This window comes from Nelumbo nucifera, chromosome 1 (assembly GCF_055504915.1).
Source record: "Nelumbo nucifera cultivar China Antique chromosome 1, China Antique-T2T, whole genome shotgun sequence".
NCBI lineage: Eukaryota > Viridiplantae > Streptophyta > Magnoliopsida > Proteales > Nelumbonaceae > Nelumbo > Nelumbo nucifera.
In genome coordinates, this window is record NC_142649.1 from 37,301,797 (window position 1) to 37,315,730 (window position 13,934).

The 13,934-nt window shown below is 37.7% G+C and overlaps 1 protein-coding gene across 1 annotated transcript in view; it reads right to left on the reverse strand.

Annotated features, from left to right (window-relative positions):
• Nucleotides 1-7,636: 7,636 nt before the first annotated feature.
• Nucleotides 7,637-13,934, reverse strand: part of LOC104608325 (transmembrane 9 superfamily member 1) — a 28,054-nt gene continuing 21,756 nt past the window's right edge. The window contains exons 11-12 of the mRNA XM_088896420.1: nucleotides 8,322-8,595; nucleotides 7,637-8,095 (exon numbers count right to left, since the gene is read on the reverse strand). Of these exons, the coding sequence (XP_088752546.1) occupies nucleotides 8,028-8,095; nucleotides 8,322-8,595 (342 nt within the window). The 3' untranslated portion in view covers nucleotides 7,637-8,027. The remainder of the gene's footprint in view (nucleotides 8,096-8,321; nucleotides 8,596-13,934) is intronic.

A 13,934-nucleotide genomic window follows, 5' to 3' on the forward strand; every position in this document is an offset into this window, starting at 1 on the left:
TTTTCGTTATGATTTATGTCTCCTTTTATAGGGAGAGATCCCGGGGTCCTGAAAGGAATGAGCTAAAAGTGTTTGATTCCCACTTGGAAAGGGAATCTTTGATTTGGTGTCAGTTGTCAGGGGGACACTACTAAGGTTTTGCCATGTGTTTTATGAGATCTCTCTAGGATAAGGTTTCCTTTCGTCTAAGGATTCTCATAATACACGTATGCTACTTCCTTTTGCGAGTCTCCTAAGCTGACGTTACATGGATGATGTCAATACTAGTCTTACGCGTCTCTTTTAATCTTACTGCACGTCTTGTTACGAGTAACATCAACCAGTCATCATGTTTCTTCATTCATCGCCAATCTGCGATTGTTGTGAGCTCACCGTAGATTCGCAATGGTTATCGCAAGCTCACGATGGCTTTGTGTTCATCGCAGACCCCTTGAGACTTTGGATTTATCTTCGTTATCGTAGCTTTGAGTCTATTACAGGTCCGTGGTGGCCTTGATCTCATCGCAAGTTTGTATAGGTTTTAAGTTCATCGCAAGTCTATGCGGGCTCAAAGCTCATCGCAAATTCGTGCCGAGTTGTGAACTCGTCATGGGTGTCTCTATAGCGTTGGTCTAACACCTTCTACACCATTGTGGTTGTGGTGATCAATGTGTTCCTACAAGCACTATATATCGTTTGGGTGACATACTTTCTACTTATGCTTTCATACTTTTTAAAAGCATGAAAATCCCCAAAAGCACAAAGTTGGCTTTTATTACTTTGTGCTTTTGGTGAAATTGTGCTTCCATTTTCATGCAAATGGTGGTCACATGTGTCCACTATCAATAAAACCCCTTGATTGAAGACTCCTCATTTACCTATTGTCTTTAAGCCCTAAACCTTCTTGTAACCACGAGTTCTTACTCAAGGATTAAGGTATCCATACGATACTCCCAATATGGGGCATATCGTATTCGTATCCATCCATCCTCATGGATACAGGATACACCACGACTGGACATGTATCCCACGAGCCGTGCATATCAACACAATACATCTCCGTATCATGCCCTATTGGTGGATATGGTCTGATATACAGTGATATAAAGGCATATCAGTGCCTAGTTTGACAAAACTGTATATTGACTACTTTTGGATTGTTTTTAATCTTTAATAAAAATTAAAAAATAATATTATGAAAACTGAAATAAATAATTTAAGATTTAATTTTTTAAATAAAATTAATAAAATCTAGAATTTATAAAAATAATATATTTCATCTACCTTAAATGATTTATATATTTTATTTTACACATAATTATATGTTAAAAATGAAAACATAATTATTATTTGAAAAAATAGAGTTATTATGTAAAAATACAAAATAAATAAAATTTTCCAACAAAATTAATGGAAACAAAAAGTTATAATTATAAAAACTAAAATAAATAATTTAATATTTAATTTCCCCAAAAAATTAATAAAAAAATCAAAATTATAAATAATTTATTTTATCTATATTAAATGGTTTTTTTGTTTTATTTTACAATTATATGTAAAATAAAAGCATTATATGTTAAAAATAAAACATACTTATTATTTTAAAAGAGTTGTTATTTAAATAAAAATTCTAAATTAAGAAATATTCCCAAAAATTAATAAAAGTTGAAAGTTATAATTATAAAAATTGAAAGAGTGATAATTATTGTACGGTATTTGAATGTTCTAGAGTCCCAATATTGTTAGTGTTTGATCATTATGGGTTAAGAGGTTAAGTGTAAGAGACCATGAAGGGTTGATTACCTAATGGACTTTATCTTACTTCCATTGTCCTTGGGTCTTAATAGGATGGCTAAATTCAAGAATCATTTTAAGTGTAAATGTTGGGCTCGTATTGAAGGGCAGTGTTTTATGACTGATTTGGGCGTGAACTTCCACCTTGGGATCTGTGTTTGTGGTATTCATATCAGGTATACATCTCTCTCTTTGATTAGTTTTGGGTCTAGTCCGATTCAGTGCAAGACCAATTCTGAAAAATGCAGTTTTTCAAAACATAGGGAATTCGATTCCCATAAGGATTAGGAAATTTTTGAAATTCCGCTCATCGATCTAGCATGGTTCGGCCATCTATATGATGGATCCTAAACCTTCAAATAATATCATTCCTAGATCAAACTGTTTTACATAAATTCTAAGATTTTAGCCTAGCAAAAAGCCAAAAGTAACTTAAATTATCATTGAAAATAGATAAGCTATGACAATTGGTCTTTAAAGGCCCAAGATCAAATTTATACCAACTGTAGGAACATGATGGTCACTTAAACCATCAAAGCACAGAAAGTGTTAAACCAACACTACACAAATGCCTGCGATGAGTCCATAACTTATCGTATCGCACATCTACGATGAACTTAGAACCCGTGTAGATACGCGATGATGACCTGAAATGAGCTGCGATGAGATAAAGACCTACGTGAACCTGTGATAAGCTTAAGTTCATCGCACATCTGCGACGAGTGAAAGTTCATCAAAGGCATAAACAAGTCAAAGGAATATGTGCGTTACTGACAACGCACGTGACGTGATGCTTCGTAGGATTAAAAAGGACATGCAAGATAAGTAGTGACATCATCAGCGTCACGTTGGTTTAACAGGGTCATGAAAGGAAGTAACACATGTGTATTATCAGAATCCTCAAACGAAAGGAAAGCTCATCCTTAAGATATCTCATAAGACATGTGGCGAAACCCCTAACAGTGTTTCCTAACAACTGACATCGAATCCAATATTCCTTTTCCTAATGGGAATCAAACACTTTTGGCTCCTTCCTTTCAGGACCTCGGGATGTCTCCCTATTGTAGGTACATAGTGCTCGCTCAGTCCTTCAGAGTCCAGAAGACATTGAATCGATACCATATGGACGTCTGCGATCAGTCTTTAGCTTACCGGTCACCTGCGATGAACTTGTAGTGTATCGCACGTTTGCAATAAACACATAGTTCATCACACATTCACGATGGACTCATGCTTGATCCGAGCCTAAAATAGGTTCTAGTTAAACCTATGATGAATTCTATACGAATTTGGTTTTGCGATGAACCTTGGACACAAACGACCTTGAGATAAACCTATGGCGCATAGTTCTGCAATGAACTCTAGAGATACGCGGCCCTGTGACGAACCTGATACCATTATAGAAATATGAGTCACGATGAACCGGAGTTAAATATTGGTTAAACGTGTGACTTTAAATTACGCACGTGGTAATGTGCTACATAAGTTTAGCAAAGATGCACCCATCAAAACAATAACACCACTAGCGCCATGTCAATTAAGTAGGATGCGAAAGGAAGTAGTATGTGCAGATTATGAGAATTCTCGGGTAACAGGAAGGTCAACCTATAAGAGATCTCGTAAGACACGTGATGAAACCCTAATAGTGCTCCTAAATGACTGATAGTGGATCTAACTGAAGGGATGAGAGATCCATCCTATGGACGCCCAAAGATTGCGGAATAAGGGGCGAATTTTAAAAATTTTTCTCTCCCTTCAACTGGGAATCGCATTCCCTATTTACAAAATCATATTTTCAAGGATCATTCTTGAACCTTAAACTGAATCAGATCTGAACCAAAAGGAGTAGGAGAGAATTATACCTGATACGGAGAAGTAGTATCTCCCAACGGAGGTGTTCACGCCCAAGGAAGGATCCAAAAACTGCTCCCACTGAAGATGGCGCAGTGCAGGATGGAACAGAATCAGCAGTGTTCTTCTCCAAGAACTATGTCCTTCGCAAGAATCAGCAGGATGGTACGTGAGCACAGCTTCCTTTCAATCATTTCTTTAAGAACTGATGTCAAAATCCAATCTTGACTTCTCCCACAACTGGAGATCGAACTGGCAAACAGGGCGGCAAGAACAGGGAGGCGGCAAGAGAGTATTCGCAGGGTGCAGAATTCTCTCTTCTTGATTTCAGCACTAAAGAAAAATTTGATGATGTGTTTTTTTTTCTTCAAGGCTGCCGCCCCATCCTTCTTTTGTTAACCTAACAAGATTAGCTCCTAATCCAATTAGGAGCTGCTTATCCAAATCATATTTGGATAAGACCCCTTTTAGGTGATAGGGATAAACCCTTATCTTATCTGCAGATTAGATTAGTTTTCTCCTAATCTCATTAGGAGGTTTCTAGATCTGAATCACATTCAGATCTGGACTCTCTGAGTGGATAGGGTCAAGACCCTATCCTATCTGCTAATTTTATCTCAGAATTCACCCCTTTAATTAACTAAATAAATAGCCCAGTTTGAAATGGGCTTTAGGCCCATTAAGCTTATGTACTCACTTAACCTTCCTAACTGCTACCTAGTTGGGCTTCCTTGTATGGCGTGGGACCCAAACATTGATCTACACATCAGTCACATGGGTTCAGCCCAGCCTTTGTTACAAGGCCTGGCCGAATACACTGTTAAAGACAGTGCACCCCCTGAAACCCATCGAATGGGCTCTATGGGCCCAACACTTACCCTAAGTGGTCCCTGGGCCAAGCCACCTTGTAACACCCAGGGACTGTGGGCAGATGCAAGATTAGCCCATCAGGTATTATCCTCAATGGTCTTACACTTAACCTCTCAGCCCATAATGATCATACACTGCCCGACAAGAGAGGACATCTCCCTCGGCTGCAAGGAACAATGTTGCACTCTCTGCTTATATGGATCCCGGGAATTAAAACCTTCTTTCAAACATTTTAGAAACCATAATATATATACTTTTATATTTCATATAAAATATACTTTGCAAAACAAATCTCAACGATTGAAATCGGCTGCCGGCAATCTTGGTTTCCATCAGTGAGAGTGCATCCCCGATCATTACCTTTGTCCGACAAAGGGGTTGATCCTGTCACTATGATCACCCACTCAGATGAATTCTCGGACTGTCCCAACATACCCAAGTTTTGACCCCGCTAAGGATCTCACTGATTGGTACATCAAAGACAGATCGATCCGACACCTAGTGCAGTATCATAATCGAGTCTAGGGGTCGGGTGTAACTTTCCAGTTTTGCCCGTCAATCTCCAAGGTCCAAGGCAATACTGGAAATCTGGTCCAGTTCAAAGATTCAATTAATCCTACATTGTATGTGCCTAGGGTCTCACCCTGGCAGCTGAGACAGGCCACCCCAACCGTTTTGGTGGCACCATAGTGTCAGCCTTGTCAGGATAGGTCTCCTCAGACCGACCCACTGGCTGTGAACATTCTAAACTAACACAAGTCTCATTAAGTGTCCAATTTAAGGGTATTACACAGAAACATACCAAGGGAACATGAATCAAATATGCACTTTTATTCATTTACAATAAACTCATAAAGTACATCATTCTGATTGAAGCTAAGGGCATACAAAACTATTTAACACTAACGTCCCATTTCCTAATAGGAATCAATCACTTTTTGTTCCTTCTTTTTGAGATCTCGGGATCCCTCCTTATAAATAAGAACCCTCCTCGTAGCAGGGGGATTCATTCGACCTCTGATTCACTTAATCATTGGATTCCTTGTCGAGCCTCATCATTGCCTTTTACCCTAACCCCCTGGTTGATTCCCTGTTTCAATCTTCCTCTCTCTTTCAAGGAGACCACCCCCACATAGCCTAACCACCTCTTACCAACATTAGAATCTCTGGTTTGGTCCTTGATCAGATCCAACAACAGAAGCCCCACTCAGCCGGGATGAGTTGAGAGAATGTGTCGAAGGGCTAGTAGTAGAGATCCGTAACCATGTACAAAACTCGATCATCCTACAAAAGCCATACTCTGATCGAATCTTGTACAAGCTTTACCCTGCTTGTTACACCCCTTCATAGCAATGGTCGCAATACGATGGGCAAAGGGACAGCTCGTAGGAGCATATAAGCAAGTTCGAAGGCGCTTTGGGATCCTTCGCTCTCGACGTGGATCTAAAAGTTCGTTAATTCTCAAAGCTCCTTATTGGGCCGACGTGTACTTGGTTCGTTAACCTCACTGTTGGAAGTATCGACTCGTGGGCTGAACTGGCCAAAAGGTTCTTGTTGAAATGGTTCACTTTAGAAAGAAAGTTGACAATTGCCAACTTGAGGAACACAGAGCAATGTATAGGGGAAGACCTTTAGGCATATGTCATGAGGTTCCAGAAGTTGACCCACTCTGTCTTCGACGAGCATGCCATGGAGAAGGGCTTCGTCAAGCAATGCGTGCAAGGGATGCAGCCTGCCTATAGAATAGGCATCGAGAACTTAGAGGTAGAAACGTCAAGTCAGTTATGGAGGTGCACGGAGAGAACATCGGCCCAATCTACAAAGACACTAAGACAATACAGGAGAAATGAGGTCTACGCAGTCGACCGGAGGCTCGACAACAACCAAGGCCCCAGGCAGGGGCCCTATTACCGGAACAATGCCCAGGGAAAAAGGAATGACCTACCGATCCCTCCTTTTTCCTGCACAAAAGAGGAGGTGATAATGATAATGGACAAGCTAGTTGAAGATAAGGTAATCAATTTGCCACCACCACCAGCAAGGGACCCAAAGAAAGATAGGTGCGGCGAAAGGTGGTGCAACTATCACCTGAGAGAGTTAAGTTACTAGTTTGTGAAAAAATTCAAAGTGCAATGGCGGTTAAGTTTGCCGTTAGTGAAAAAGATGATGAAAACATTGATAAAGAGAGCAATGTTGTAGAATGCACTCATGCAGTATGCTGTTATATGAGCAATTTTGATACTTCATGATAAGTTACAAGTTGGTGAAAAAATTCAAAGTGCAGTGGCAGTTAAGTTTGCCGTTAGTAAAAAAGATGATGAAAACATTGATAAAGAGAGGAACTACTACCATGGTTTTGACTATGGAAATGAAAATGAATTACAATCAAGTATTAATAACTATGGTAAGGAAAAAAAATGCTGACGGAAAGTAAACAAAATGTTGGTCGGAAAAAAAAAGATTGCTATCTTTCACAAGGCAAATGAGTAATTCAGGTGAGATAGCAAGGAGTTATCTAGAGGGGGGAGGATTCCTTGTCAATAGCACTTGGGGAAAGTCGTCAAAACTGGAATGGTGCCAATGTTGCCGAGGTGGGTTTCTTTTCTCCTTGTCCTTTTCACAAGTAGATGATGTCCTGACGTTCGTATGCATCTTTTGGCATGATTGTGTAGTATGACTCGCCATTAAGTTTGATTACATGTATACATTGTGTTCCTCTAGCCCTCTTAAAATGCATAGCCGGTCAGATCCACTTGATAGTATGCTTTAAATGTAACAGAAGCAGCACTCAAAGAAAGTTAAGTGCTCACGGTACCTCTCACGCAGAATGGAGATACCCAGATAGGTAAACCATACTAATCAATGTACAATTTTACTAGCAAATGGCCACTCCAAAGATACAAAGTTTCGTCTGGAAACAATACTGATATTACTACTTGAATATGTTTGACGCCAATACTTCTGTCCTGCACTGAACGATTTCAGTTGATGACAAATGTTCGGTATTACTTCTTGAATTCGATATTTCCAGACGTGTTGGCCTTGATTATGAGGTCAGCATCATAAAAAAGGCTAGTCATATCTCTCAAACAAATGGAAATGCACTAGTAAATGGACACCAGATATTCCATGTACACAGCCATTATATGCACCAAAGATTTTTCATCTTGGTCGAAATGTGCAATATAGAAGAAAAAAAATGTGTAGAAATTGTTACATAGAAGTATCTCTATCAATGGAGAATAAGCATAAAAAAAAATGGCAACTGAGTCCAACATGTTAACTTTCTAGATTAACACAATCTCTGCACTTCTAATTTAAGTAAAGAAGGCTTTCACTTACATCCAGGAAAAAAAATGCAAAGCCTCCCCCAATCCAAAGACCAAAAAAGACAAAACGCTCTTGTAACCCCATGATTTCCATTTCTAAACATTCCTAAGAGCCCATTGGATGACCATGCTTCCTTTATGATACTTGAGTCTCGATGATGAGACCCCAGCAAGCAGTACCAGGTACCATCTTTTGGACCTTCACTAGTCACATTTTATGTTTCTGTAAATCCTCCTCACAAACAATGTAGAGCCAAGATAACCTACAGCTCCTGAGCATTCCAAAAGAGACAATCACCAACGTTAAATCAAAAGTAGGGAACATGATAGATAAATAACTGTACGTAAAAGAGAGACACAATAAAGATCCCAGGTTAATAAGCATCAAATAAAAACGGTAATATTAGAAACAGATATATTAATCCAGCATATCAAGGGATGCCCCATTAAGGGATTAAAAAAGAATCTGAAAATATAAAAGCACAAGTAAAAACTTACCACAGAGGATTCCTAACCCAAGGCAAAACATCAGTGTGTATCCAAAATAGAAGCTGGTCTGGAAGAAGCCTGACATTTTTGTCTTGACATAGTAATAGTATATGGAATAGAGATAAACATAAATAGCTGTTGATGCAGCAGAGAAGAATGAAGTCCATTGCCAATGATAGTTCTCAGCATTTAGCAAGAAATATGTTCCCACAATTGTGACACAAACGGTAACAACAATGAGAATTAGGAATACCAGCAACATAAATCCATAAACATAGTACACCTGCAAAAAAAAGCACGGAGAAGGCATAATTAGGTCTAATTGATCGTCAACGAATTTAGCACATTGAATTTTTGTTAGAAGATGACAATTTTTGGAACATCCCCCATTTGTCAATCCACCAAGGGCAGCTGGCAACTGGCAACCTCAGGGCCAAACTGTTGACTCATAAAATCAAACTCAAATCATTTTAAAAAGGCCAACAAATCATAAGAAAATTAAAGTATTGCAACACAGGAACAAAAACTCCTGATTAGATCAACTAAAGAAGCTCAACCAGATAAGTTCCCTTGACAAAACATGTCTCTATCATGTGTAGGAAAACATGTAGGGGATCCTGACCTCAGATAGCAGACTCACTAGATTGGCCATGAGCATAATAGCCTTGTACTCCATATTAACCCTATAAAAAACTTTATATTGGAGTTCTTCCCTATTTTAATAGCCATACAGACTTCTATTTATTTTTATTTTTTGAGTTAAAAGCTTCTCATTAAAGAAGGTTTATTCTGAACAGGTAGCAAGGACCCTCAGGTAGAATGTTTTCACTAACAAAGGATGGGGAAAGGAATACAGACTCATTTGAGCCTACTGTTTTAAAAGAAATACAACTAATGCACCTGGGGTTCTTAAAACACAAGGCTCAAGGCAAGAACAAAGTTAAACTCCACTTTTGGAGGGGAAATTTTTAAAATTTTTATATGAGAAGATGCAAATATAAATTCGAAAGAAAAATGAAAAATCCAAAAAAATAAAATAGAAGCCTATTATCTCAATTGGGTAAAACATCCTCTTGTAACCAATAAGGTTGTAAGCATGAAGGTTTAAATCCTGGCTACGCTTAACCTACAATATAACAAAGTACCTATACAAAACCAAGGCTAGTTCATCCAAAAAGAACAGAAAACCCAAAGAGGCATGCAGGGATTCATCTGATGCATAGTTGTCAAGGTGATTAAGTGCTTTTTATTGCTTGCCTTGCCTAAACGCCAAGCAATTTCTATATCAGACTTTACAATATTTTTATATTTTTATATTTTTAGCTCATAATATTAACATAGGCAATGATACACCATAACATTCTTTTATTACTTCATAAATCAATTTGCATTTATTAGTTTCTTTACCAAAAAAGCAATAAAGAACTGAAGTCAAAGACTTTGAAGATTTCAAAGACTTGAAAAGTGAAGATTGAGCAACTGAAATTATGACTTCACCTTGTAAACAAGTAACACCAGTTGAACACAAATATGATCAGATCAGTGCCTTCTTTTTCTGGGAAAAGAAATAACCCTGTCTCCTCAACTTTCTGATTCTTTTCCTTGCTTTTTTGGAACAAAAACAGGGGCTCTGCTCCTCCTCCTGTTCTCCATTTGATTTTTTTTTTCTTTCTGTTTTTTGAAATAAACAATCATCATTTTCAAGGCTTTTTTTTTTCATTTTTTAAAACAAGAATAGGGGCTTCACCACCCCCCCCCCCCTCTTTCTCATTATCTAGCGATTTATCTTTCTCTTTTCTGATACAATAAAAACAGGGGCTTTGCCCTTCCTTCTGCTTATTTGTTGATTTTTTTCTTCTTTTTCTATGACAAAAGAAGAGCTTAGCCCCTTCTTTTTCCTGGGCAATGGTTATTTTTAAGACACGCCTTGAAACATAACAAAGAAAAGGTTTATTTCTGAGACACAAGTCTTGAAACACTAGGAAAAGCAAGTTTATTTTGGAGACACTAAGCAACACCTAGCCGGGCGTCTAGGCAACTAGGCAACTAAGTGCTTCCCTGACAACTAGGTGACTAAGCTCTCCCTTTTCTTTTTCTTGTAATGCTTTGTCTCTATTATTTTAATGAAATGCCTCTATTGTTTATCAGAAAAAGGTTATGTGTGGAGATCAGTGGAAATTAGTTGGAAACTAGGAGTGTAGAATCATTGAAGGAATTGGTTAGAAGGTTATCTGTTTCGATAAAATTTAAGAATGTGGAAGATGGCTTTATTTGGGTTTTGACCAATGTTTTTGGACCTAACAGTTACAGGAAAAGGAATAAAGTGTGGGAAAGAAATCTTTGCAATTAGGGGTTCATGGGACGGGCCATGGTGTTTAGGTAGGGAATCCAATGAGGTCTGATACATGAAGGAATCAAGCAATTCCAATTAGCAAGTATCGACTAGCATGAAAAAAATTCTATGAGTTCATAGAGCTCCGTGAGTTGAAGGAGCTTCCCCTACAACAAGCTAGGTTTACCAAGTTTAACCTCCAAGCAAACCATTTTTGTTCTAAACTGGATAGGTTTCTGTTTTAACCTTGCTTGGGAGGATCATTGGTTTGGGTTGACCTCTAGAGCCTCACCTCAAGTAACTTCACACCACTGACCCATTAGGCTTGGTCCTAAAAACTTGTCTAGACTCTGGATGCCCTACCCATTTTAGATTTGAAAATATGTGGATATATAAAAAAAAAACAAGATTTGAAAATATGCTGCTGATCCATCCAAATTTTATTCTAAAGGTGGAAGAGTGCTAGAAGGAAGAGTTGCATGGAATTAGGTGGAAGGGAAAGAGATTTCATAAGAAGTTGCAAAGGATGAAAAGTAGAATTAAGGAGTGGAATAGGGATCCCTTGACAAAACATATTTCTATCATGTGGAGGAAAACATGTACGGGATCCAGACCTCAGATAGCGGACTCACTAGATTGGCCATGAGCATAATAGCCTTGCACTCCATATTAACCCTATAACAAACTTTATATTGGAGTTCTTCCTTATTTTAAACAGCCATACAGACTTATTTATTTTTATTTTTTGGGTTTAAAAGCATCTCATAAAAGAAGGTTTATTCTGAACAGGTAGCAAGGACCCTCGGGCAGAATGTTTTCACTAACAAAGGATGGGGAAAGGAACACATAGACTCATTTGAGACTAGTGTTTTAAAAGAAATGCAACTAAAGCACCTGAGGTTCTTAAAACACAAGGCTCAAGGCAAGAACAAAGTTAAGGTCCACTTTTGGAGGGGATTTTTCAAATTTTTGTATAAGAAAATACAAATTAAAATTTGTAAGAAAAATGAAAAAAATCCAACAAGATAAAAAATAAAATAAAATAGGAAGCGTATTAGCTCAATTGGGTAAAACATCCTCTTGTTACCATGTAGGTTTAAATCCTGGCAAGGCTTAACTGTTTGAAGTTTTAACTCTAAATCTCATAGCTATAACTGACAATTATAACAAATTACCTATACAAAACCAAGGCTAGTTCATCCAAAAATAACAGAAAACGCCAAGCAATTTCTATATCAGATCTTTACAATATCTTACAATATTTTTATATTTTGAGCTCATAATATTAACATAGGCAATGATACACCATAACATTCTTTTATTACTTCATAAATCAACTTGCATTTGTTAGTTTCTTTACCAAAAAAGCAATAAAGAACTGAAGTCAAAGACTGAAGATTTCGAGGACTTGAAAAATGAAGACTGAGCAATTGAAATTATGAAATTATGACTTCACCTTGTAAACAAGTAACACCAGTCGAAGATGAGTATAATCAGATCAGTGCCTTCTTTTTCTGGGATAAGCAATAACCTCTCTCCTTAAATTTCTAATTCTTTTCCTTTCTTTTTTTTGGAATAAAAACAGGGGCTCCACTCCTCCTGTTCTCCATTTGATTTTTTCTTTCTGTTTTTTGAAATAAATGGTCATCATTTTCAAGGCTTTTTTTGCATTTAAAAAAAAATAGGGGCTTCACCCCCTCTCTTTCTCATTTTTAGCGATTTATATTTCTAAGCCAGTAGCCTTGAAACATTAGGAAGAAAATGGTCATTTCTGAGACACTAGCCTTGAAACATAACAAAGAAAAGGTTTTTTTCTAAGACACAAGTCTTGAAACACTAGGAAAAGCAAGTTTGCTTTTGAGACACTAGGAAAAGCAAGTTTACAGAGAAACATTTGTCACCCTAGCTATTAATGTTAAATTCCTAGCTCTAATTCCGAAAAAGCCAGAAGTTATTCAGCCAAGATATTTCAGGCTCACAAGTTCCTCTTTAATAAGCCAAAATTTTCAAGGGGCCTTTGTTCATGAGAGACAGACCACTGGTCAAAATTTGATAGCTAATGTGTGGAGGAGATAAAAAGATCAAGGAATAAAGGATCTGTGTGTAAGCTTCACTTTGAGAAGGCCTATGATTTGGTGGATTGGTCTTTCCTCAAGGTAATGAAATGGTGTGGATTTGGAGTAAGTTATAAATGGTTGGACGGTTGCTCGAAAACTTGTCACTATTCAATTTTGGTTAATGTGGTAATTAAGGATTTCTTACCAACTCACAAAGGGACTTCAACAAGGTGACCCATTGTCCCCTTTCCTTTCAACTTTGATAGCAGAGAAGCCTTTAGCAGACTGATCTCTAGAGTGGTAGTAATAACACTATAGTTACCCACCTTCTATTTGTGGATGATTAAATTAGTTTTTCTGAAGGTGAGGACTTACAAAAGGCGATGAATCTTTCTTTTTATCAGCATCAGAAGAACAGCTTTTATTAAAACATATGAAAAAGTTACAAGATTGAGTAGCCTGGGCTAGCCTAGAAATATCTTAAGATGACAATGAGAACAATCCTTATAATTACAATTGAGACCAAAAGCAAACCCTTTTATTAACCCCTTGCTTAGCTAAATGATCAGCTAAGTTGTTAGCTGATCTAGGAACACACTGTTGAATCACCATCATGTCTTTTGAAAACATTTTGATTTTTTTTATATCATTTCTGAAATACCAAGGAACCTTGTCGTTTTGTTCCATCCAACTTAAGATCACCTTCAAGTCTCCTTCAATCACCAACTTTTTGATCCCTATTTCCCATGCTTTTTGAGCATGGGAAATTGTTTGAGAAAATTTCGGATCTGAAGATAAATTTGGATAAAAGTTGCATGGAAAGGGTGAAATAGAAGTTGGAAACTCTACTTCACCCATAGGAGTGAAATAGAAGTTGGAAACTCTATTTCATCCATAGGAGTGAAATAGAGTTGGAAACTCTACTAAGGCGAAACTTGCAGCCGCTATCCAGGGAGTACAGCTAGCTGTGCAGATAGGTGTGGAACAATTGATAATAGAAGGGGACTCCAAGGTGGTAGTGGGATGGCTACAAAACCCGGACTCTATAGTGTGGTATTTTAAGAATGAAATTAAAAAATTCAACTGCCTGACAAGGAGTTTGACAGTGAGAATAAAATGGGTGGGGAGATCAGCAAACTCTATGGCTGATGGTCTTGCAAAGCAAGGGGTAAACAGGGAAAGTTTATATTGGGCTCAGTTGTAGACTGAATCTGTTTTCCTTTTGTCTTTCTT